The sequence below is a fragment of the Ananas comosus genome, linkage group 22 (assembly GCF_001540865.1).
Source record: "Ananas comosus cultivar F153 linkage group 22, ASM154086v1, whole genome shotgun sequence".
Taxonomy (NCBI): domain Eukaryota; kingdom Viridiplantae; phylum Streptophyta; class Magnoliopsida; order Poales; family Bromeliaceae; genus Ananas; species Ananas comosus.
Genome location: NC_033642.1, coordinates 8,383,447 through 8,408,987, shown reverse-complemented (window position 1 = coordinate 8,408,987; position 25,541 = coordinate 8,383,447). Strand labels below are relative to the sequence as shown.

Here is a 25,541-nt window from a genome sequence, read left to right as displayed (position 1 = left end):
TCTTTTTTTCTTTTTTTTTTTGAAGTCGTCGAAGGTAGAAATATTTTTTTCCCTTTTTTTTAGTTTATTTAATGGGAAAATGCTTAATAGCTTGATTATTATTGGAACTAGAAGCAAATAATTTTACAGTTATTTTTTTATTACGTTATATTATCCGTAATGTTTTGAATTGGTTGAAGCACACGCCTATACAAGATTACCAATGGGGCATCCAAAACATTTTCTATTTTAATTATAACTTAGGTTTTGTTTGAGGTTACGGATAGATTACATTACGTACGGTGAGAAAGTACAATAAAAAAAATATCTTATTTGTTTTCGTATGTAACATTTCGTATATCGCGATAAGTTAGTTACGATATATTTTCTAATGTTCGATCCAAAAACGTAGAAACATATCCTTATATGTTTTTATTCGAACTCTATTTTATCTAATGACGTCAGATAAATCTCAATGCAAAACTAAGGCTTATCTAATCTTAAATTTTCTTTATCTTTAATAAATATAAGTCACATCAAAATTAAATAACATAAATGCCTCCGAAGTTGTCTGAGCATTTAGAAGAAAGGAAAATGAAGCAACTACCTGTTGTGAATCTGTGATTGATAATGGATTGAAAAATCAAATATAAAATTTACGTGGCTTATTTTAATTTTTAAAGTTCAAAGGGGGATTCACAATTGAACATTCACACTTTTTTTTTCCGATTTGGCAAATAGATATAATCAATTCATTTATGCAGTACAACATTTTACGTAGATCTGAACCAAAAAGCAAATTCCATAACAGCTGATTATAGAAACAAAACAAGCTACACACAAAATATACATCACAGCAAATGCTACTATGCGAAGAAAGGGATAAACAATGTATGAGAATTCTAAAAAATTGTACCGGAATTTGACAAAAAGAAAAAAAAAAAAAAAAAAAAAAAAAAAAAAAAAAAAAAAAAAAAACAAAAAAAAAAAAAAAGGGAGTTCGCAAAACAGTATATCTTCTCACATTAATTCACAGAAAAAATATAGTCCAGGGGTATAAAGAATGTTCATACATCACAGAGTGAATGGAATATGTAGAAGGAAAGATATAACTAAGTTTTATACACTCATCACTTGACAAGACAAATGCAAAGGCCGTGAAGCCCGCATACAAAGGAAAAGGAAACTACTCCCAAGCATACGACGAAAAGCATCTTCATAGATTTATGGCACAGAAGAAAACCAAACACCTTGCTCCCCAAATGTTTATATCTCGCACTAATACGCCGCAGAGCAAAAGCCTCCAACAAAAGTGGTAGCACCGATCAAAATGCGCTCCAGTGATCAGTTCCCTGTCTCGGGCTATGGGTATCCGAGATCTTGAACGGCCCCGTTCCAAAGGGGTCGGCATCGTCGAATGACGGGAAACCACTACCGTGCCCGCTTGTACTGCGAATCGAATCGAATCTCGTAAAAGTCTCAGGCCGACCTCCGTGATCGGCGGTGCTGCGGAATGAATCGAACCTCGCAAAAGGTGATGGATCAGGGAAACTGCTGTCGGCTGTGCTGCGAAAAGAATCGAACCGTGCGAAGCTTCCGCTGTTGCTGTTGAATAAGCTGTTCTCGTTCGTACCAAAGGAGTCAAAAGTGGAGAAGTTGTCGAAGGAGTGGTCATCGCCCGCTTCACTAAACCGCGGTGAAAAGACGGAGTTGTATGCTGGAGTGCTTGGAACAGAGTCAAAGAAGGTTTTTTGCTCCCTGCCATATACGCTAGCTGGAGTGCTTGGAACAGAGTCGAAGAAGGTTTTTGGCTCCCTGCCATATACGCCAGCTGGAGTGCTTGGAACAGAGTCGAAGAAGGGTTTTTGCTCCCTGCCATATACGCTAGCTGCAGTGGGAGAGTCTGTTTTCGTCTTGATTGGGAAGAGGTCGGCCGAACCAAAGAAGAAACTGTTTTTGCTCTTATCATCGTCACCGTCCTGTGAAAGAAATTTTAAAGTTAGAAACTAAAATATGATCTTAAAAAAATTGCAGGATAGGTTATGAGATAGACAAATAAAGAAGGACGGATGTGCCTTTGGATTAAAGCCCCAAACAGAATCTGCATCGTCGCCATAATCGAATGTTGGACCTCCAAAGTGATCATCAGCAAACTTGTCCCCAGAAATAGAGGATTCAGCAAAACCATGATCGCTGCAATATTTGGTGAGGAGAAAATATTAGTCATGTCCAATTAAGAAATTTAACAACCCATTTCACACCCTAATGGAGCCAAAGCAAAAGGCACAAATAACATAACCAAAAGGAAAGGAGTGCATTGCACACTACCCCTAAAAAATATCTTTGTTTTAATCTGTTCAACATTTAACACTCTCTACATGTAAACTATTTGCAATTGACCCCTCCATGCCATGTTTCCATCAGGAAATATTTGTCTGGTAAACACAAAATATATGAACTGAAAATACCAATTACGGTGCTTAATGATGGGAAAGATCATAATTTGAAACTTCCTGTCAATTCCGAACGAAAAATGTGACAGAATTGTTAAAAGCTGTTAATTATACAATTGAGGGGATTGAATGTAGGTTCCAGTATTTCAAGGAGCAAAGTGCATACAATGCAATTTTCAGGAGTTCTGCATTTTAACTGAAAGAAAGGCTATTTGCTGATACCTCATACTCTCACTCGCGCGGGGTGAGACGTCAAACATTCTAGATTGTGTTGAATGAATTTCATCAGAATGATTAACCGAAGCATCTCTTCCAGGACTACCAGGAGGACTTTTAGCTGACTCATCTTCACTGTGGCCGTGGACTGAGTCATTTTCCGCTGGCCTCTCTGTAATAGGAGGCATCTCACTCTTACTCTCCACAGTGGGGGTTGATGCAACTGGGGATTCCTCTTTACTAGAGGGTTTATCACTCAGAGCGGTTGGCGGACTCTCTTTTTTGGGGGGAGTAATTTTTTCAATTTCAACAGTAAGTTCCTTTATAATTGCAAAGCCTGAAAGAGGTATTATATTAGAATAAGATATCTGCGCTTATCAGAGCTAACATTACATTTTAAATATTTGAACAAAGATTGTGATAAGATCAGCAGCTATACGAGCAGAGCATCATATAGAAAATGTATAGCTAGTAAGCAAGAAGATTCTAGTGACAAGTAGAATCACCGCATGAACTTAAATGTTATACAACCGACAAGATACCAAAAATACTTGGACAAAATGTTACAGATGTACTTAAATATCATTCCAGTTTTGCTCAATTATTATTATACACTAAACCTTGACTATCTTGCAACAATAAGACAGTGGATTACAGAAACCGACTAATTTGACAACAACTAAATCAAAGAATTAAAAAAAAGAAAAGAAAAAGAAAAGAAAATCAATTAATTTGACAAGAAGTTGCAGCAGGACAGCATACAGGTGAAATCAGGCCTTTCAATTATTAGATTATATGTTCATGTTAGTAGCCTCACAAAAGTTATATGCAATTCAATTCTATTCCCAGAATTACTTCTGCCACTAAATTAGAAGTCTACAGCGATGTCTGCATGTTGAACATTATCAAATTAATATGCCACACAGAGAAATTAAGGCAGCATAAAATGAAGAGCTATGTAGACCCCCAAAGGAAGCACAAAGATCTGAAACATTGTATGAATCACCAAGTAATCTAGGATCTTAATATACACTATGGTTTCAATTCTTCCCTACAAATTGATGCCCAATAAAAAAATTATGATACCTGGCTACCAGCTATGTTACAACTATATAATCAAGTACATACTATGCTGAAATGTCCATGAAAATATTACCATCATCCCCGAATTTGTCCCAATCTTCATCCCAATCATCAGCTGCTTCTTGAATGCCAGGTTGCCACCCTTTGGAAAAAGAGAGGAAACCAATAAGAAACTAGGTAATAGAAGATAGCAGTACCGTTATCATGAGAAGATGAGGAGAAGATGTGTCAAGCAAATCCACAGGTGTTTATCCGAAAGAAGACCAATCCTTTCATATAGCATTATACCAGAAAAAATTAGTACTATGCAGGCATGTTATAACTAACCATGCATTAGTAGTTTTCTATGTTGACATTCCTGTTTTATGTTAAGCAGAGACTCTGCAAAGAGTGACATGGGTACATTTAGATGAGTTGTGCACAAAGTTCTTTCTTGCTTGAGCCCTAGTTTCCCATCCACAATTGGAATTGTGAATATTAGAACCCTCATTTGGATTATAAAGTTTCTGCAGAGTGCCATATTATAAAGAAAGAACCCTCTATAAGAGTATTCTATAGTCCGTCAATCCTGCTTTTAACTCTCACAGCTGTCTGAAAACTGTGCAGCTCTCTGAAGAGACACTTCTGTCTATCCCCTTTCAGTCCTTTGTTTGCAACAAATTATTAATGCCCAAATTTTCTCTTTGCTCTAGCTACCATTTCATTTTATATGCTTTATTCTCTTCCTAAGGATTTTAATGCGCTAGGAAGATCATAGAGCTATTGGCAAAATTTTGCTCCCTCTCACCAACATTAGAATGACTATGACTCTAAGCTGAATTTTATTTTGAAGGATAGAAGCTTAGTCCATGAAAGTGAAAAGTGTGGTCCACGCCACATAAAGCTCAAGATTTGGGACAAAGATCCAGCGTCAATGCCAATCAAGGTTCCCATCATATTTTAATAAAATAAGAAAAATTTACCTCTCTGCAAAAGTATAATATGTTTGTTACTGTCCATGATAGGACTAAATAGAAAGTGTTTATTTGCGCAATGTATAAACAACCAACTGAAGGGCATTATCTTAAGGAGAATATAAGCTCAGAATATAATGACTATCACAAGAAACTCATGCTAGGAAATAAATTAATCCACACACGAAACACATCATGAGCTTATACTGGCCTAAACAACTTAAAGAAACTCCATAAATTCAAAAGAAATTCAAAAGGAATGAAGAACTGGAATGCAATAAAATCAAATATACCAAAAGGAAGTTCTACTAAAGTAGTTGGCTTAGTCCGCAATCCATATTGCTTGCATTGCTCATTCAGAGATTTCACAAGCCCCTCGAGATCAGATTGTATCTGATTAGCGCGATCCTGCAAAGCAGAAAACATCAGATAAACAGGCCAAACACAAGAAAACAGAAAGAAAAATGAAAGAAAACTTTACCTGAAGAGAATCATCAGAACTTCCATCTTTCTGCAGTTTGACTATAGAATTATATAACTCCAGTTTCCTCTCCTATATACAAATCAAGAATAATAAACATGAAAGCCTTTGTCTTGAAAGCATTTCCACTGAATTCAAAAGATGTGGAGTTCGCTGCTCATGCCTATACTCCATTATGTTCACAAACAAATTACCTGAATTGCCCGAAAAGTAGCCTCTTCTATTGTTAGTTTTGATGCTACATCTCCAAGTTGCTTGCATTTCTCCTCATACTTCTTTCCTAGAGATTGTGCCTGAAATAGCAAGTCTAATCTTAAACATGAAATAACACAATTAACATACATCTTTCAGAACTTCGATTGTGTGAAATGTGGACGTTTTAAGCACAAATCATGAATTTTACAGGAATCACGGCATGACTAATTGATGAGGAATCATCATGGTGCTCACGCTTGGTCATGGCATCATGAAATCCCCTCAAAGTGATGTCCTTATCCACAAAATAACCATATTAGTATTAATAGCATTGACGTCACTTCAGAAACCTGTTAGCCAGAAGAAGGTGGCATTTGGAATAGCCACGGACTTTGGTTCAGGAAAATATATTTGTATGAGTAGTAAAAAGCAAGAATAATGCGCTTTGGCCAGTTAACTTATTACCTTATTAGTAATTACTCGGCCATGTTAAAGAATGAAATGTTCCATTTGTTACTGATATTCCTAGTATATCTTCAAGCATGCAGTGCCTATTTAACGTGTTAACATACTGAAAATTTATCAGATGAATTTGTCTCAGAGCATTTTACCAACAGCATCACTGATAAATTAATAAGTATTTATCAGTTTCCTCAGTAAAATGATAAAAAGAGTATCATAAATCCTTCAAGCTTTTTGTTTGTAGTATGTGCTGAGAAATAGAGTGACACATTTTATAGATCTGCTCTTAACCAGCCTCAAGCTAAAAACACCAGTGCTAATCCCTGGCCACTGCAAAATAAGAAAGAGAGGAATTTGCCATGCTATTACAGGGCCAGCTGACAGACAGCATATACTTTCTCTCGCACCTCAACTGAAAACAAATTCGAGATACACCGCTATAATCTACCGACCAAAGGGTGAACATAATAAAAAAAACAAAACTTCAGAATTGATTTGTTCATTAATGTCTTCTACATAAATAACTGAACAAAATAAGTTCAGTTCAAATTGGCAGTATACTTCTGCTAAACTCTGAGCTGTCCTAATCACTCTCTTAGAACATCACGAAATCACAATTAGGAATGTCAAACCAATTTGGCTGATTATAAGAAAGCAAATTTTATTATTAAAAAAAAATTTGTAGAGGGTAGTACCTCACGTTTATCAGCAGAAACCCTTTCCAAGATTTCATTTAGCCTGTTGTCACACCTACTCTTGTAAAGAATCTAGAAAGATAAGAAAGATAGATGAATAAGACATAAAAAATCTAAATATTATGTCTTGCTTACAGGAACTAATAACATATATAAACAACTCAAAAATCAAGCAAATAAATCAATGACAGAAAAATCAAAGAAAAAATATTCATGATTTACTGAAGTGAAAAATGAATATTAAATATTAGATTGAGGATATTCTTTCAGCTTCTAAATGGCATAATAATTACACTGGCTCAGATTCTAAATCATGTTAGGGAGTATACTAGGCTTCCAAAGTTTCATTTTGATGTCAATAATGAAATCATTTCTGAAAGAAAAAAAGCCTTCTGTGACCACTCTATTTACCACACTTTGTAACTGACACTTCGTGACATTACAAACCCCTCTCTTGAATACTGCATAAATAATAGTCATGGATGATCGAGCAATTTTGAACTTCAATGAGGAATTATAAAGCAATTACCTCAAAATAAGACAACATCTGCATACCAATTTCATCCAAAATAATATGTAAACATGAGAAATACAAATTATAGAATTCCAATTATATCTCAGCCATTCGAAAAATTATGCTGCCAAAAATGGATTCTTATGTTCCGAAGTTCAATAAGACTGTCTTTGCATTCACAAAATAACTGGAGGACGAGCAAGAGCTACATGCATAAACAGAACCAGTCGTGCATAGGTCAGAGACAATGTTAAGCTATTAGCTATGATGCTAGATTTTGGTGGTCATGCCTAATGACAGAATTATGATGGAAATTAAAGCAGTACCACAGTCGCACAGTTAGAAGACACTTACCAGTTCTTGCATCTTAGTGCGATAAAACTCGATTTTCTCTTTAGTATCCAAGATTTCTTTCTCCAACTCTTGAACCTTCAAATTGGTAGAAGACAACATTTAGTAAGGAAGCATGTGACTACGAAGGAACTAAATAACCCGCAATTGATGACCAAATATAATGGAATTTTTATGAACAGAAACAATAAAGTTACTCTCAAGGACTCTAAATAACCCCCAGTAACCAATGAGAACCAACAAACACAAAATTGACAGCTTGATTACTTCATCTGCAACCAAATACATTTATGCTCATATCCACAACAATTCCCTTGAGAATGATTGCAAACTGGTAAAAGGCCGCATCCTATTAGAATGAAACAGGTAAGGGAATAAGCCTCACCTGATCAGAAGAACATATAATGGGGGTAATTTTTCGGTTTTTACGGAATATAATATTTAATTAGAGAAACAATGTCTTCAAGGAAGGAAAGAAGCAAATTTGTCCCTTAGCAATCTTCCGACCAAACAAAGGAGGTCCAAACAATTAGGAAAAACTAAGGTAAGCAACGGATTACTTTAGAATCAGGATAGGAAATGAAAGATACAAAAACCCTGGAAATCTGAATTCTAATCCAATCGGTGTTTCATGAATCCTTAATTTTCTGATTTTCTGGCAAAAAGAAGAACCAAAAAGAGGATTCCAAAAAGTCCTAGGAAGTGAGATACGAGTATGTTAGGGGGATCCTATCAAGTCCACACAATTTCCACTCCGATCCTTCCTAAAAAGACTAAACAGAATGGGCGGTTATAGATCCTTTGCCACCATGACAGTGACTTCCAGCATGGAAAATTAACCAGAACAAAAGTTCCTGCAACTAATTAGTCTTAGCAAGTATACTTAGCGATAATTGCAAATTACAGTAATAGTCTGAAAACTGGATGGGCAATGACAATATAATCAGTATCTGACTCTAAAACTTTTTATGAAGTCTGATACACAACTCAACTCAGCCTTCATCACATGCCAGCGGGGTATGCCATATGAGCAGTAAAAAGAAAATACATCAATTAAAGAAGGCATACTCTCTTGTCAGCATCCGCTGCCTCTTGGAACTTGGAGTTCAAGGCGCTCTGCTCCTCCTTACTGAGTTGATCAACCAAATGCTTCTCCAAGACAGGAATCTTAGGCTTTTGGGGTGCTGGCTGTGTTGTGCTATCACTTTCATTAGGAATAGGAGTTCGTGCAGGTGGCTTCATTGAAGTGACAGGGATAGTAGTCGGTGGTCCTTGGATTCCTTGAGGAGATAATCCTGCAAGACACATTAGATAAACAGATCAGACAAAATAAGTTTGAAAACAACTTATTGGCACCATAATATTGGTAAAAGGCAGCTTTTAAGTGGATACCAGGACTTGGTTGCCAGGCAGGAGCACTATAAGTAGGAGCAAATTGACCAGTAGAAGGCAATGAGACCCCATCAGACCAAATGTCATTTGGAAGCACCGCTGGAAGAGGGCGCCCTTCTCGAGATCTCTCCATTAGAAACACAGCAGTACAGAATTCTCGGAGTGATAGCATACCATCCTTATCCTGGTCAGATAACTCCCATACCTGCCTCAGGACCTCTAGGAAGCACCAACAACCAGATTATGAATTTCTAAATATAAACAACTAACATAAAGGAGGAGACTAGTACATCCAACTTAAGCAATGTAACAAAATGTATGGACTGACAGTCCCCATACTATCTAAATATTGCAACTTAGTCTCTAAACTTTTGAGTTAAAAACCTTTGCCCCTGAACTTTATCATATATATTGTAATTCCATCCATGGCAGCTAAAGGAATAAGACAACATGTGACTTCTCCCATAAATGACCCTGTTTTTCATCCTCTTTCAAGAACAGTGAAACAAAAGATTATTTTACAAAATATGGAGCAAAACAATTCAGTTAATAGGTAAAACTAGAATTCCTTTTCCTATGTTTATGGACGGAATAGAAACTATGAGGAAGTTCAAGGACTAAACTATTAAGTGAAAAGTTTAGCGACAGTCACACTGTCAGTACAGTACAGGGACTATGTGTACATGGTAATATATGCAAAGTTATCTCAAAGACTAATATAGTATAATGGCGAAATGGCATGCTAAGGGAAAGGTCCCACATAACATATGACACCAACATGACTTTGGGATAATAACTATAAGTGAAGAAATGCCAAAATAAGAGGCTAATAAGAAAAGAAAAAGTAAAGAAAATGAAGCAGCATTAATATTCAGAAGCAAATGCATGCTCAGCAGGAGCTGGGAGCATCACATTATTTGGAAGATAAATCATCAAATATGTATCAATAACGTAAACATAAACGGAGCAGCATAAACCAGGACAAGAACATCTACCTCTGGGTAGTTTCCAACTGAGGAACAGATTGCGTGCCTCATCGCCCCTGATTTTTCCATCTCTATCTTTGTCTACCTTAATAAAAACAGCTGTGTACTTTTGAATATCAGTTTGAGTGATTTTAGGCCATGAAAGCTGTTGAGTACTGGAATTAGCACCAACAGGTCCAGCTGGAAGGCTAGACACATGCATTGCTGAAGTGCTTTGTACAACATTCATTTGATTTGGGTTGACTAGTGACTGATTCTTCTGCAACTGGCTGTCAACAGCTAGAAGTGATGGTGGACTCTGCAACTGATCAAGTTGCCTTGGCTTAACAGGATACTGGGACCCAGAAACCACAGAAGAGGCATCATTGGCGGAATGAGGCACACTACTAGCAGCAAAGTTTTGTGAAGGTAAGTCTTTCTTTGCTTGTGGAGCTGCAGAAAATAGGTCCCCACCAACAGACGAGTCAGATGGAAAGCCATTTCCCGACACAACCAGAGCTTTTGAATCCTTTGCAGCCACTTGAGGAGCTGCTGTACCAGATGGTGTTTGTAAGTTGAGACTTCCCACAGGGGCTAAACCTGAATGTGATAAACCAAAACTATCATGGTTCACCGGGGGAGTAACACTTCTATTAGCAACTTGTGGAGTTCCCCCAAGAGAAGCTCCACCATTCCTACCACCAAGCCAGTCAGTTGATACATTTGGCATACTTGAATTAGGGATATTCTGCCCTGCCAAGTTATCTCCCAAAGGTGGTTTGCGGTCAATACCTTGCATTGGTATTGAAGTAAGAACCGCTGTGGGTTGAGGTGGTCTCATCAAATGACTGGCTGAAGGAAACTGCTGCCCCATAAAGCCAGGGTTTTGAGGAGCAGAAGCTCCCAGCACATTTAATTGTGAAGCAGGAGCTCCCGGCGCATTTAATTGAGCTCCCGGCACATTTAATTGAGTAGAAGGTGTCGAAGTGAGAACACTGTTCATCTGAACCATAGGACTAGGAAGATTTATCTGTGGTGCAGGGATTTTAGCAGCAGCTGGACCAACTAAGGCTGCCTTGACAATTTCTGGAGTTAATTGCCGCCCCCTTTGTGCCACTGTTACAAGTTTCAATGCATTATAGAACTCTTCGCGACCAAGGTAACCAGTTCGATTACGATCAGCATGCGTCCAGATCTGTACATCACCAGAATAATATGATGACAAAAGAACAGCAATGAGGAAAAAAGTTCAGAAAATAAAACAGCAGCTGGTTGAGAAGTTTCCAACATGCAAGAATAGAATATATGAGCCAAAAATTACAATGCTGCGCTGTTTGTCTGGCAGCAGTCAAGTTGGCATCCGGCTTATAACTTCACAGCAACCAAAAGATAGTCTGGAATTGGAGTATCGTTTATCAAGGCTCATGCACATTGTCTCATCCTAGATTCTCAAAGTTATGCAAGAGAGAACTTTTGACCTGTATGCCGTCTCATCTGTAATTTCTAACTTACTAATAGATAACCACAGGAATGCAACCAAAACAATCAAATGAAATGCATTGCAGTCAGAAGTTTAAACAACAAGCTAAAGGGAAATTGCTGTGCACTTCAAGACAGCATGAGTAAACGCTTTTGTGCAAGCTCCCATTGAGTTGAGTGTGTTATTCTGAACAAAAACAACAGGAAATGAGATTAAATGTTATCATCTACTTTCATTAACCTTGTTTAACTGTTTGGAAACAATCATTATCTCTCTTGATAATCTCCCTACCCTTCAAAATATGTCCCACTTAAATATTCCAGCCATCGCATGTAAAAGGTGCAAAACTATGCCACCTTCCTCGACCTTTAATTTACCTTCTACTGCACACAAACCTAATGTGTGTGCCCATTCTTAAGTTGACTAAAACTAACGACTAAAACAAGGGCATAAAATGGTTTACTTTGTATATAGTTTCCAAGTTATATGTACACCATTGTCAAAATTTAGCAGCTAAATACTCGATTTTCATATTTTGCCCCACTATATACGTGAGGACCCCTAAATTATTTCAATCCAATACTTTTATCAAGAAATGACTCTTCCGCACAATACTACAGAGTTACCTTCACATTCTCAAAGTCTTAACTTTAAGAATTATGGCTACAAAAAAAATAGGCTCCTCGAGATCTAGCTGACAACAACTAAACACAGCCAAACAAATATAACAATAAAGAACATTGATATGATCTTAAAGCAACACTCAATCTAGCAGCGATTAATAGTTCTTTCATAAGCATTTGTACAGCTACACGTGTTTCAACTCAAAAATGACGAATCAAATCAAACAATCAAAACAAAATCATGCTTTCCATGCAAATAAATTCAACAGAAACCTTCGACTAATCGAGACTCCAATCTAAATCAACTTGACAAAACCTAATTTCAAAACTAAATCAGGAAAGGAGACAATTCGATCAAACACGAGCATCAAACTGCAAAGCAAAGAACACGATTAACCCGCTCGGGGTCCTCAAAACGGGATCAAAAGCGCACCTGAGCGAGGATTTGCTGGGGCAAATTGGATCCCTTGAAGAACGCCACCGCCTCGGCCCCGCTGATCCTCCCATCGCGATCCAAATCCGCCATCTTGAAGTAGGCGTCGAACGCCTCCGCGCTCGCCCCCATCTCTTCCCCAAAACCCTCAGATCCGGGGAGATTCGGTGGGAGACTCGCGAATCCCCGGGGTCGCGTAGAGATCTAGGGCACAAATTCGCCGCAAATCCAAGAGCGCGAGGAGAGATCTCTCGCTCGAACTCGCGCGCGCGAGCGAGAGAGAGAGAGAGAGAGAGAGAGGAGAGAGAGGAGAGAAAGAGGGGGCGAGTGTCGACAAGGGTGGATTTGGGAATTTTGGGGGTAATTTTAGCCCCATGGGGAGGGGAAGTTGCCACTGCCGGGGTTGCTTTAAATCTCGGGATCACGGTTGATGGAAGGGAATCACCATTGATGGACGGTGATCGTGGGCTGGGGGATTGGTGGAGGAATCGTTGCTTTACATTTCGGGCTTGGCGATGATCATGATTTGACGGACGGTGATCGTGGGTGTGGGGCTGCACGGGAAATGATTCCCTGGTCCCGGTTTATAAGTAGTTCGATGTATTTATGATATTTATTAACATGTGTAAATGTATTTTTAAATGTATTAAAAAAATATAAAAATTATTATAAACATTGGGCACGCGTGTACGAGGACAAAACAATATTTTTTTGAAAATGTTTGTAGGTTACAACTAACGTATTAAATTTTGACTTTAAATTTGTACTCAACACTCATAACTAAAAATAAAGAGTACAATTTAACCGTCTAAATTGATATTGATAAATCTATAAATCTATAAATATATATGAAACTAAAAGTCTAACCTGATAAGAAGCTCTCCACGCGATTTACAGTAGAGTACAACCCAGCTTATTAAGAATTAAAGAAGTATTGCTTCCTCCTTTTCTTTACTCTTCTTCGTCTCCTTCTCTTTTTTCTCTCGGCTCCTCCCACTCCATCATGCTTCCTTCCCCCTCACTTTTTTCTGATTTATTATCGTTTACTGGTATTAGAGTGTGTTCTTCTGTATATTATTCTTGTTTTTTTTTATTTCTTTTTCATGCCAACAGATTTGATCTGTGGTGCCATCTTTCACTAATGTTTCATCACATGTTATGCCATAGCGAGTCATGTCGTTCGCCAACTCTATATTTGCCCTTGTGTTATATTATTACTAATGATATATTTAATTATGATCAAAGTATTTAACTATGGTGCACGAGCTGTCTTAATACACCTGGCGCAGGGATAAATGGTTCGACGGAGACAGGGGCGACCAATGAGAATGAGGAGGCGGTGTTAGCGAGGTACATCGGACGGTCAGAAATGGCCGCGGGGGCCGTGGGGTGATCGGACGGCTGAGATGGGGTGGTCTTTTTGTTGGTGCGACATTACGTCAGCGCCAGCACGCGCGAGCGAGAAAAGAAAAAAAAAAAAAAAAAAAAAAGCATGAAAGCACGTGCGAATGGCTTTAAGATGGACGGTCCAAAACAAATCGGGTTTAATCACACAAAACGCCCGTTCCCTTTTCCCAATTACATTTCCGTCCAATAATTTAGCTTTGTGAAAATGTATGGAGACCCCTCTATAATTTTTTTTTTTTTTAACTTTTTTCCTAACTTTAAGAATCTATATTTTGCCCCCTTTCACACATGAAAGGAGGAACCTCTCAAATTTAATTCTGAGTTTAATTTAAAATTGGAGTGTTTTTATCATTTGTTTAATTTTAAATTTACTCGGAGTTTATTAATTAATGCACTTAAACATGGCACTTATTGATGAACATGATACTTAAGATTCAACTAGCAAAATCAATTCAAAAAATCCAAGAAAAAGAAGAAACAAATTAAAAATGAGAATTTTCATATGGTATATGTAATTGCGAAAAATCAGTGGATTTTTCCTCAATATATGAATAACAAATTGGTCAACATTACATAAATGAGTTCTCATGTACAAGCTAGTTGAAACATTCATAAACCATGATCCAGTCACAAGCGAAATTTGTTCCTTTATAAAGAATGTAGCTCATTCGCCGCGCCGTCGAGCCGCATTTCCTGCACAAATTCGTCGATCAATTCGCCGAGAATGGCGAATTCGATCTTCTTACCGGAAGAATCGATGTCGTCGTAAAATTTGCGACTCCGCGGAGCCAACTTTGCGTCTCGAGCTGTGACACCACCTATGGTTTGCATTTCATGCATTGGAAGATCCCGAAAAGCGCGAATTTGGCACCACAAGTCACTCAGTAGCTCCTTACCACGCGGCGCGACAGCTCTCTCTAGTATCCATCTCCGCAATGTAGAGTTACAATTCCTCGGATTATCGATCACGCTTTGCAATGCTTCGTTTACTAAATCGAACAACATTTTGTGATCGACGAGCGAATCCTCGTTTTCGATCTTAGCTAATCGATTGTAAGCTTCTTCTACCTCCTCGAACACTCGGTACGGAATTGAGCTTGTTGGTGCCACTCTCTGTGGCGATTTATAGTTAGAGTATCGGTCTTCGTAGAACCCGGCGGCGATAAGGATGTCCCGAATATAAGCTTCGTCGCCGCTCTTTACCTCAAACATTTCGTACAAGTTTTCGGTTTCGGTTTCGGTTTTGGTTTCTTCTTTTGTTGTCGATTCTTCGGGTTCTTCGTTCTCGACTTGCTCCAACTGGTCATTTAGCTCTGAACATGATCAAATTCGAAGTTCAATGTATTTACATTCGTAGAAATAGAGGTTGAATAGAAGTAACTAAGCAATTTACCCGGGAAATCGAAGTTCAAATCTTCAACGAAGGATTGCGAAGGTTGGCTATCTGTAAGTTGAACCTCCAATGGCGACACCGGGCTCAGATTATCCGGCGTACGAGACTCGTCGCGAGAGCTACTAGAAATCGACGCGGGGCTCGGGGGAACCTCGGTTGCATTATCCTAAATTCTAGCAAAAAGATCATATCAGGAAACGTAATGTCGTCGACGTACAATGCTTACAAAATGAATTTGATCTCGAAACTCGCCTTTGCGATTCCGCACTTCATTATCGCCGACGGCGTGGTTTTAATGACCTTCGGAGAGTTGCGGTTGCTTACTGCTGGGTTTTTCGACGAGTTCGGCTTCTTTCCGAACAATTTGAAGTTCTCTTTTAGATTCAAAACTCGGCCTCGCAAGTTCAAATTCTCTCTCCTGCTCTTTTTCACTTCGCGCGAAGTTTTCTCGGACAATTCGTGCTTCCTGCGGATGTGGGCGCCGGTCAGGATGTGCTGGTCCTCCAAGAGAAGCTTTCCGAAAGCACTTCCCGGCACTGGAGCTGAAAAGGACCGCAGTAGGTTTCGAGACGAATCCGATAACTCGACATCTCTCTTGTGCCGAGAAATGGAACAACCGATGTTTGAGAAATCGCTCAGCGATTTAGCTCGTCCTTTGTTTCTCGTCGGCGCGGAAGTTTCATCTTCTAAATCGATCTCGTCTTCCAGTACGTGCTTCAATCTCTCCTCCAAAATTCTTCTTGTGTCTCTTCTGAAGTCACTTCCATGCGATTCAGTCGATTCGAATCGTGCTAATTTCTTACCGACATCTCTCGTAACACTTTCTCGAATATGTTTCGCTATTTCGTGAGCAATTTGTTTAGGGTCGGTGGATCTTTCGCTGAACAAAGTATCGTTTCGACTTCCTCTTTTTCTCGCGTTGCTCCGATGCTTTTCTTGTACTTCATATTTGATCTTTCGTTTCACCTCTTCGAGGAATTCCTCCACACTGCAATCCTCGTTCGTCTCCGTTGAGCCGACCCACGATTCTCGACTACCGACTCTTCTCTCGAAACTAGGCTTTAGAATTATTATCCTCGTAGGAGAACAACACCTCTCATTTTCATCACCAACATTTGCTACTAAATCAACATTATTTTTCAAATTATCGACAATTTCTGCGCTCGCACGGCCTCCAAATTTTGTTTCGGGTTTAAGTCGGGGTTCGAGAAGCTTCATTTGTGCCGAATTCCTTCTCTTTGGATCGGCATATCTTGCCATTTTCTGCTTGTTGAGGTTTTCTTGCGCGAGGATTTGAGTATACTTCCCTTTGTCAGCGCATCTCTCCGCCAAAAGCGCTTCTGAGTGCTTGAGCACGTTCGACGCCTGCCACTCCTCGAAGTCCTTCTTGAATTTCTGCAGAAGCGCTTCTTGCGGGTGCTCGCGCAGCGTCGCCCTACTCCAGACGCTCCGAATTCGGCCGGAATCGTGCTTGCTGCTGTAAGAACTGCTATTTACAGTATGCTTTGCGGCAGTACTTTTTACCGGCTTTTGAGCTTCAATTTCCTTTGAACAAACTTTTGAATTACTTTTGGCGGGAGTCAGATCCATGCCCATCAACCGGGCAACGACACTGGGGGGATCGTGCCATTCGTTCGCTCGATTCGACATCTCGTCATCGATCAACTTTTTCATTGTGGCGGTTCCTCTGTCAGCATAACTAATTTTTCGCTGTCGGTGCAGTACCTGACAAGAGAACTAAATTTTTCGACGCAGGTAAGTAATGTAACTAATGAAATAAGTTGCATACAAACACTACTGACGAATTCTGAAAGATCTCAGAGATCGATATACGACAAAATATAATACAATTTTATCGCAATTCAGTAAGGAAGTGTTTTAAGACACTCACTGGTACATTGTCGTCGAAGACATAATGCATATGCGATGCTGCGGCGGCGAAATCGAAGCTATTCCGAGGGGCTTCGAGGCCTATAACTCAGAAAAAAGAACTTACACTACCACTAAGAGAATTGTGTAATCTCATACTCAGAAAATTTGTGAGAAAACTAATTTAAAATTGGTAGGAATTGCTCACCATCGCCGCGTAATTTGCGCGACGATTTCCAGGATGAACTAGCTTGATTTAAGTCATAATAGTGCAGTATATCAGCCATGGAACCTTGATGATCAAGTTCTCCGAAATTCACCCTAAATAGAAGCAAATTGATGCATTAGGAATTGAAATTTTTTTAAAAGATAAAGACATGTTGAGGAAATAAAATTAGTTTTCAGAAGGAAAAATGCATCTAAGAAACAAAATGCCAAATTTAAGAAACCAAATTTTAATTGATGAACATAAGAATGATTTTTGGGTGGATAATTAGAGGAAATTTTAACTAATTTTTGTCAACAAATTCTTTAATTTTTTGCTTAAATTTGATAGAATTGAGCAACTATTTTAATTTTACCCCTTCTTTGCAACAAAACAGGAAAATGCAGAGCAAAATAAAAGAGGAGAGAAAAAATTACTTGGTCTTTATAATTTAATGAGTTGAATTATTTTCAGTCAAAACCCAAAAAAAAAGATTAAATTCATAAAATAAACTCAGAATGATTGAGAAGAAGAGGTATACAATTAAAGTTCCCAGCAACAAATTGCTTTCCAAAAAACAAAAGAAAAAAGAAAAATCAGCAACAAATTTGGCTCCATTTAAAGATAAGTTAGAGAGTCAATTAAGTGTGAATTTAATCTTTTAATTATGCACTTCATTGCAATATCAATAAACAAATAGTTATGAGAAAAAGGAGATTAAACATTTAGCATAGAATTGAGAAGCCCCTTCCTACTACTTCAATTCATGTTAACATTTTCATAAGAGAGAGAGAGAGAGAGAGAGAATGTAAATGTTCAACTCTAAGAAGAAGAGGAGGATGCATGAAGAAGAGACTTTGTAAAAGAGTTGTGAGAGCATATTATTTTTTAATTTGTTCCTTATTTTATTTCCCACACTCTCTTTTACTTTTTTTTTTTTTAGTATTACTATCTGTGCATCTTACGTTCCATCCATCCATCTAAAAACTCATATTTTTTTACTAGCTAATTAATATTTTACTTTGGGCTAAATTATTAAAATTTTTTTGGATAAATATTCGCTTTTTTAATTCTTTTTTCTTACGGATTTAAAAATTTAGATTTTTTCCTCCTAAAATTTAAAAAATATTTTCAGAGAATACGATGTTAATGAAGAAGACAAAATAACCAAATTTCTATTATTTTTTCTATAAAAGATAATTTTTTAATATATTTTTATTATTTTGAAGAATATTTTTTTATATAAATTATAAGAAATGGATAAAATAGTGATGAAACCTTAACGGATGGAGGCCTAATGCAACAACCTGAAATATTTTTTCTTTTTTTTTTTAGAGAGATAGGTAGCACGTTATCTGCTTCGTTTATTTCATTTAGAAATAAACTTAGCCAGAAATATGAATCAACTAGGATTCGAACTTGGAATCTCGAGTACCAATCATCAAGTCCTTCGCCACTTGCTCTAGGGACGATCGGTAACAACCTGAAATATTAATGAGATAAAATATAAATTTTTTAAAATTAGAGAGAAAAAGTAAAAAATAAATAAATATTTATAAAAAGTTCTTCTGTAATTTAGCCTTTACTTTTTAAGATGTACACAATGTGTATAGAGTGTACATGTAGTATTTTTTTTGTCTTTTGATTATTTACTGCATTATAAAAATTTAGATGTTTATAATTAACTATTTACAATTNCTTAAGGAGGAGGACGCTCGTGCTAGCACTTCCTCCAACTGCCTCTGAGAAAGTTGTGGGCTACTATTTCTTTAGTTCATTTATTTGTTAACTATTTTTTTGAATTTAATTTTGGGAGAAAAGTGAACAACAAAAAGGTGCCACAAGTATATAGATACTTGTCATCTTGTTCACATATATTTATATATATGTCCCCTTACTCTTTTGAATTGCAACCATAAGGGTTGCAATTGTAAAAGAATTAATCGGGAAAATTAATCGTGGGTGTACTTACAGGCGTACCTAAGGTACGCCTGTTTATCGCGCTCGTACGCATTGCAGGCGCGCACGTGTCACGCACGCCTGCAAGCGAATTTTTTATTATTATTATTTTTATTTAATTTAATTATAAAATTTTATACTTTAAATCTCTAAAACTTAAAAGAGGTTGTTAGGGGGTGTTTTAAGTTTTAAAGCTTTATCCTTAATTTGAGCTTTTGTTTTGATTATTTATTTATTTAGTGGCCCACAAATATGATACGTTATCCATTCCACAGAAATTCCTGAATTGGAGTGAATCACATTTATCAAAGGTAGTCTTCCTTAGCCTCACTTGGTCCAGAACTTGATGCAAGGAAACAGGGACTGAAGTTGATAGTGTGTGTGTCATATCTTAAGAGGCAGCGCCCAGACACGCAATTACCGGTACGTGTCATGGAACTAAAAAGTATTCTCAAAGATACATATCGGGTAAGTGTATCGGCGCCGGTGTATGCCTATGAGAATATATCCACCAAAGGAGGTCCCTACACACATCTCAGTGTAGAGCGCTTTTAATAGCGGTCGTACCTTGGGGTGTTATTTCCGGTTAATCCCGCACGTAAGGACGGAAATACGCCTTAGGGCAGTGCCTCGCACGCTTCCGGATCAATTAAATTTTTATTTGGACTTAGCGATTATCGGTAAGTTGATTTTATTAATTTTATCATAAGATTTTGTTAGATTTAAATCACAATCAGATTTCTGTGCGGTATTTGTTCCAACAAAAAGATCACAAAACGTTTACAGCTCACGACCCACGAGGGAGTGGAGAGGTTGGTTGTTCATAGTTTTTTTTTTTTTTTTTTTTTTTTTTTTTTTTTTTTTTTTACTTCCCCTTGCATACTATTTGACACTATTTTTTTAAAGAAAAAAATTGTAGAAATTAATAATAGTGTTTTAAAAATCGGGTTTCGCACGGTGACTTAGTTAATAAAACGATTTGATTCAACTCTTTATACTGAATAAATTAAAATTTTTATTTTAAATTATTCGAATCCGCAATTTAATCAGCGAGCCGAATGAACCGCAATTAGATTATGAATGAATAATATATAAGATGCCTCAAATTCTAAGGACCTGTTGGCTTAAATAGGTCAGCATCCTACCTTGTGACGGAACGCTATGTTGGGTCGAGTAATGTTCGAAATGACGTGAGGCTAAATGGGTCGAGTCATATTCGAAATAGCGTGAGGCTGTGTGGGCCAAGTCATAATCAAGATTCGTGGGCGCTTTATCTGTATGCTTTAAGTGAATTGGTTGCGTATTCTAACAGCTCAAGCTTTTGGCTGTAAATATGTGCGGATACTGGAGGGAGGATTATTGGCTTAAATGGGCCGAGTAATATTAGAAATGGCGTGAGGCTAGGTGGGCCGAATCATGTTCGAGACCCGTGGACGCTGTATCTATACGCTTTAAGTGAATTGGTTGCGTATTTTTAACAGTTCGAGCTTTTAAGATTAATGGTTATCGCCAGACAGTACTAACAAAGAAAACTACTAATAATTAAATCGTGCGATCCATGTGGAATGAGAATATGTGAACAAATGTTTTAAAAAAAATTGAAAAATGCTAGATGCACACATCTCATACCTCATTATTTAAGAATTTTTTTTTAAAAAAAATATTATTAAAATATATTGATAAGACAAGTAAGTAAATTTAGTCTTTTAAATGTACTATTGCAACTTAGATACGTTATTTTTTACTTAAATATTTTAAACTTTAAATATTTATATATAGTAAAACTAAAGTACTTTTCAAAAGTCATCTGATTTATTTACTTTTATGTCATTTTTAATGATGAAATAATCAAATAATGTTGTTGATTTTAAAATTACTTAAATATTTAACAAATAATTTTTTAAAAAATTATAATTCAAGTAACAATACTTCATCAGAAGCTCCATTAAAGTTCAAAAAAATAAAATTTAAAATATGTAAAATTAGCCATTTACACTCAACACATGGTGGGACATAAACCAAATTAAGCTGTGGCTTATCCAAATGATACTTTTATAAAGCAGTTTCCAATGTATTAAGTAAAAATATGACTAACCAATGAACAATTTACTAAATATGGTTTTTTTATTTTTATTTTTTTTTGCATGTGGATATTTTTGTGACAGTAAGTGTATATTAATGGGAAAACTTTAAAAAAAACCCCTGTAGTTTCGTACTTTCTCACTTTAGTACCCTGTGGTTTAAAGTGTATCAATTTGCCCTCATGTGGTTTCATTTTTCTCTTTTTAGTATCAATTTTATTATTATTCTTTTCTTAAATCAGTGACATGTTAGAACTAAAGGGTACTAAAGTAAATATTTGATAAATTTATGTGGGTATATTAAGTTTTTTGTATGTAATTTAACGAAATATTAAAAAAAAAAGTTGCTGAAAAGATAAAAACAAAACCACAGGAGGGTAATTGAAATATTTTAAACTACAGGATACTAAAGTAAGAAAGTGCGAAACCATAGGGGGGATTTGAAGTTTTCCCTATATTAATATCTTATCCTTGAACAACCAAAAGGTATGGGCTTTATGTGTTGGAAAGAGTGGTTAGGGATTAGTGCAACATAATTCTATTTGCAAAGTTTAGGTTAATTAAATAACTGCAACATTGGTCCACATCTTTACCTAATTTTCTATTTTAGTCTCCAATCTTAAAAAAATATATATATATTCAATCAAATTCATAACTTTCAATGTTGTTTATTTCATTAAGTTCCTAACATGATTTTTTTGTCACAATCGCAACAAATAACAAAGATTAGAAAAAACGAAAAAGCAAACTTTATATATATTTTTTCTAATCATTTAATCTTTTTTTGGCAAACTGTTTCGTGTGGCATCAAAGTGAGGGATCATAAATTTGAATTGTATCGCGCTCCTAATATTTTCTAATTATTAGTCTATTTAATTCAAGTGCATGTCTAAGATTTTAGCGAAAATAATTATTTAGTAACTCAGCGACTTTAAATAATGAGTTATATAATAATTTTTTTTAAAAAAAAATGGCTTTTTTTAACTGGAGCTGCATGATGATAGCTAGGCTATGATGAGGGCATGTGTAGAGCATTTGCTTCTATTTATGCTTATGCATGAATCAGAGAACTTTTTCTTTTCAATGACAACTAAGGTAATAATTGTGTGACATGTTCCAAATGATGTGTTTTTCTCAGTAATTAATTTCTAGCATATGTAATAATATTTTATCATGTGATATTTTTTTAATACCAAAGTTGAAGTTATGGTGTAATGATAAAGGAGAAGGGAGATGTGTTACATGTGTAAAATACAAACAAAAATGGGGGCTCTTAATTGTGACATATGATGTATGAAATTTGTATACAATTTGTCACATGCATATAATAATTCTTGCTAAGGTTGGGTAGAATATAGGATGATTATAATGATTTTGTATTTAGTTGAGCCAATATTATGGGATGAAGAAACCCTAAAGTGCCCGATCGACGATTCGAGATTCCGAACATAGCATCTGAGTTGGATATTAAGTGCTAAAATTCAGAACAACTTGGTAAATTTTATTTGATGACACAACAAAAGAAACATCAACATAAAACTTTTTTTTTTATACTCATAAGATAACAAGAGAGTAATTTTTTAACTTCGACAGTTCAAATTAAAGAAAATTTTTACTCGAACAATCCTTTACTGTTGGCTTAATTAAATAGGCCAGCATCCTGCAATGTGGTGGGATGCTATGCTGGGCTGAGTCATGTTCGAAATGGCGTGAGGCGGTTGGGCCGAGTTATAATAGAGACCCGTGGAGGTTGTATCTGTACGCTTTAAGTGAATTGGTTGCGTATTTCTAACAGCTCAAACTTTTGGGATTAATAGTTAGCACCAACGATCAGACATTCATCAAACCAAATAACATGACAGGTAACACGATTCAAATGGCATAAAAATTTAGTAAAAAAAAAAAAAAGAGGCCCAAATTCTAAATTTTATGAATCTTAGATCATTAAAGCGAAAAATTTCATGCATATGCAAAAAAAATTGGGTCGTATACTTGGGCCTTTTCTTTTTTGTATTAGGCCTCTGGGCCTCCACTTAATATCCACAATTAGAAAGTATTAAAATTACATCACTAAATAAAAATAAAAAAGGGGTAAAATGTATAGAGATCTCATGAACTTTAGCCTTTTTTTTTTAAATAGATGTTTAAACGTTTTATTGGGGAAATTATATTTTCTAAATTTTATCAAATAGTTCAATAGATCTCTTTTCTTAAGTGAGTTTATTAATTATACTGTCGTTTTAATCGGATGTTGTTCATATAATACTATAAAACTTTAAAAATATGAAGAGGTTTTTTTCCCCTTCTATTTTTGATTATTTAAGTTTGATTATCGAAAAAATAAATCGCCTAACCAAACTTTATTATTTTTTATATTTTTGTACACATGTTAAATTATAAAAGCTAAATATTTTTATTTGTTTTAAAGTTTTGTAAATAAAATTAGAAGCTCCCGGCGAGGATCGAACTCGCGACCTTTCGCTTACGAAGCGAACGCACTACCACTATGCTACGGAAGCTGTTAATGAACAAAATTAGTAAAATTTGTTCACAATTGTTCCAATAACATATAATCAAAAATGTGTTGTAGTTAAAAATATATACAGTTAAAAAATATAGTAATTATAACCACATTTATACCATTTGATTTGATGTAATAGAAATCAGTATAACTATAAATAATTCTTTTAGCTGTATATTATTTGGAAGTACATTTTTAAAATGCTATCATTTTATATATGAGATGAAGAGATTACTTTCACAATGTAGCAAAAATATATATATTTTATGTCTAAAAAGATATTAGCAAGATAAGTTTATTTTTTGTTTAAAGTTACTCTCTCCGACTGTCGCAGTTGGAATTACGGGTGATTTGGGTGTTGCCGATTGCAGCAGCTGGATTCAAATATATCAAATCAAATACTGTATTTAAGTTTACATGTAGTTACATTTTATACAGATGGACGTACAAGTCTTAGATTTAAGTCTTGATTTCATAATCAACATCTGGATACGTAAACACTAATGTTTAAGAAAAATTCTATGTGTGCACCATGAAAGGAAGTGTAGATCTTACACCTCTCATCCTATAATATACAAAAACTCAAATAAATTTTAGTGCAAAAAAGTTGATGTGACTAATAAAGAATAGCGGTACTCAGATAAAGAGAATATAAGATTTACACTTCATTCTATAGTGTACCAGTAATATTGCTAAAGTTTTAATCGTTTAGAGTAAATTGCACTTCAAATTAGGGCATGTTTGGTTGCTCGTAAGTCGGTAAAGTGGAAAAAGTCACTTTTATAAAAGTGGCTTTTCAGTTCTATTATTTGGTTGCTATAATAAAGTAAAAAATTAAAACTGTAATTTTATAATTTTTTGATTATTAAATTATATATAAAGAGGTCAAAATATAAACAAGCGACTTATACTTGCAATTTAAATTAAAAATTTAAATTTAAATTAATATTTAGAATTCAAAGTTATATTTTAAAATTTAAATTTAAACTTAAATATGAGTTTATAATTAAAATTTAAGACATAAATTTAATTTACAATTTGAATTTAAAATTTAAGTTATAACTTATAACTGAAATTGAATTTTAAAATAAAAGTTCAATACAAAAATTAGAACATTTATTCAAATTTGAATTTATAATTTGAATCATATATTAATTTATTTTTTGATCTTAAATTTTGAATTCTAAAATGAATTCTTAAATTAAAATTAAAATATGAGTTTAAATCACAATTCGAATCGAACCTTTGAATTCATAATTCAAATTCAAATTCAGACTAAATCTCATTAGTGAAATTAAATGTAAATTGCAAATTTAAATTTGAACTTGAAAATTTAAATTTTAAATTCAAATTTCAGTCAATAATTTGAATTTATAGTTGGAACAATTTGAATTCAAATTTCAAATTGAAGTTCTTAACTTAAAATAATTTGATTAAAATTTAAAATTTAAAATTTAAATTTAAATTTAAATGCTAGAATTCAAATTTAAATAAAATAAAATTTAAATATTTAAATTTAAAGACAAATTTGAATTTAAAATTTTATGTTGAATTTTAATTTACAAATAAAATTCATAATGTGACCATAATGTTAATTCAAATTTAAAGTAAAATTGAACTTTAAAAATAAATTTAAATATTAAAGTTAATATCAAATATGACCTTTTAGCTAATCTCTCCACTTTCGGTGACTTCCGAATTTTTTAAGCCGAAGTCTAAAAAGTGAGATTAGTTATAATTGACTTTATCAGTCCACTTTCGTAAAGTGACTTTCATATTCACTTTTGTAAATCAAACTACCGATAAGCCGTCACTTTCTAAAAGTACCACT

General features: G+C 35.4%; 2 protein-coding genes and 1 non-coding gene across 4 annotated transcripts; all 3 read right to left on the bottom strand.

Annotated features, from left to right (window-relative positions):
• On the bottom strand, positions 979-12,651 carry LOC109727016 (epidermal growth factor receptor substrate 15-like). Of its 2 annotated transcripts, none has more exons than XM_020256870.1 (13): positions 12,276-12,651; positions 9,770-10,934; positions 8,775-8,993; positions 8,451-8,677; positions 7,386-7,460; positions 6,518-6,589; positions 5,360-5,458; positions 5,166-5,237; positions 4,978-5,092; positions 3,805-3,873; positions 2,655-2,985; positions 2,055-2,172; positions 979-1,958 (listed from the first exon to the last, which is right to left on the bottom strand). In XM_020256870.1, exons 1-13 carry the CDS (start codon positions 12,405-12,407, stop codon positions 1,305-1,307), a joined length of 3,348 nt encoding a protein of 1,115 aa, XP_020112459.1. In that variant the 5' UTR covers positions 12,408-12,651; the 3' UTR covers positions 979-1,304. The 2 variants fall into 2 exon arrangements, with proteins under 2 accessions (XP_020112459.1, XP_020112460.1); XM_020256871.1 differs by lacking the exon at positions 12,276-12,651 and adding an exon at positions 11,061-11,111.
• LOC109727578 lies at positions 14,250-17,261 on the bottom strand. Its single transcript, XM_020257728.1, has 5 exons — positions 17,153-17,261; positions 16,967-17,046; positions 15,328-16,812; positions 15,076-15,241; positions 14,250-14,995 (listed from the first exon to the last, which is right to left on the bottom strand). The coding sequence occupies exons 1-5, from the start codon at positions 17,229-17,231 to the stop codon at positions 14,331-14,333; spliced, it is 2,475 nt and encodes an 824-aa protein (XP_020113317.1). The 5' UTR covers positions 17,232-17,261; the 3' UTR covers positions 14,250-14,330.
• TRNAT-CGU lies at positions 23,637-23,708 on the bottom strand. Its single transcript has one exon. It is a non-coding gene; the product is annotated as a tRNA-Thr (tRNA).

Bases quoted from the DNA above. Each gene is read 5' to 3' on its own strand.
- LOC109727016 (XM_020256870.1), bottom strand. From the start codon at position 12,407: ATGGGGGCGAGCGCGGAGGCGTTCGACGCCTACTTCAAGATGGCGGAT. The intron at 8,994-9,769 runs GTAGATGTTCTT...GGTGCTTCCTAG, and splicing joins CAGTTGGAAACTACCCAGAG to AGGTCCTGAGGCAGGTATGG. The intron at 6,590-7,385 runs GTAAGTGTCTTC...TTATCTTTCTAG, and splicing joins GCACTAAGATGCAAGAACTG to ATTCTTTACAAGAGTAGGTG.
- LOC109727578 (XM_020257728.1), bottom strand. From the start codon at position 17,231: ATGGCTGATATACTGCACTATTATGACTTAAATCAAGCTAGTTCATCC. The intron at 17,047-17,152 runs GTGAGCAATTCC...TCTGAGTTATAG, and splicing joins GCGCAAATTACGCGGCGATG to GCCTCGAAGCCCCTCGGAAT. The intron at 15,242-15,327 runs GCGAGTTTCGAG...GCTAGAATTTAG, and splicing joins TGAAGTGCGGAATCGCAAAG to GATAATGCAACCGAGGTTCC.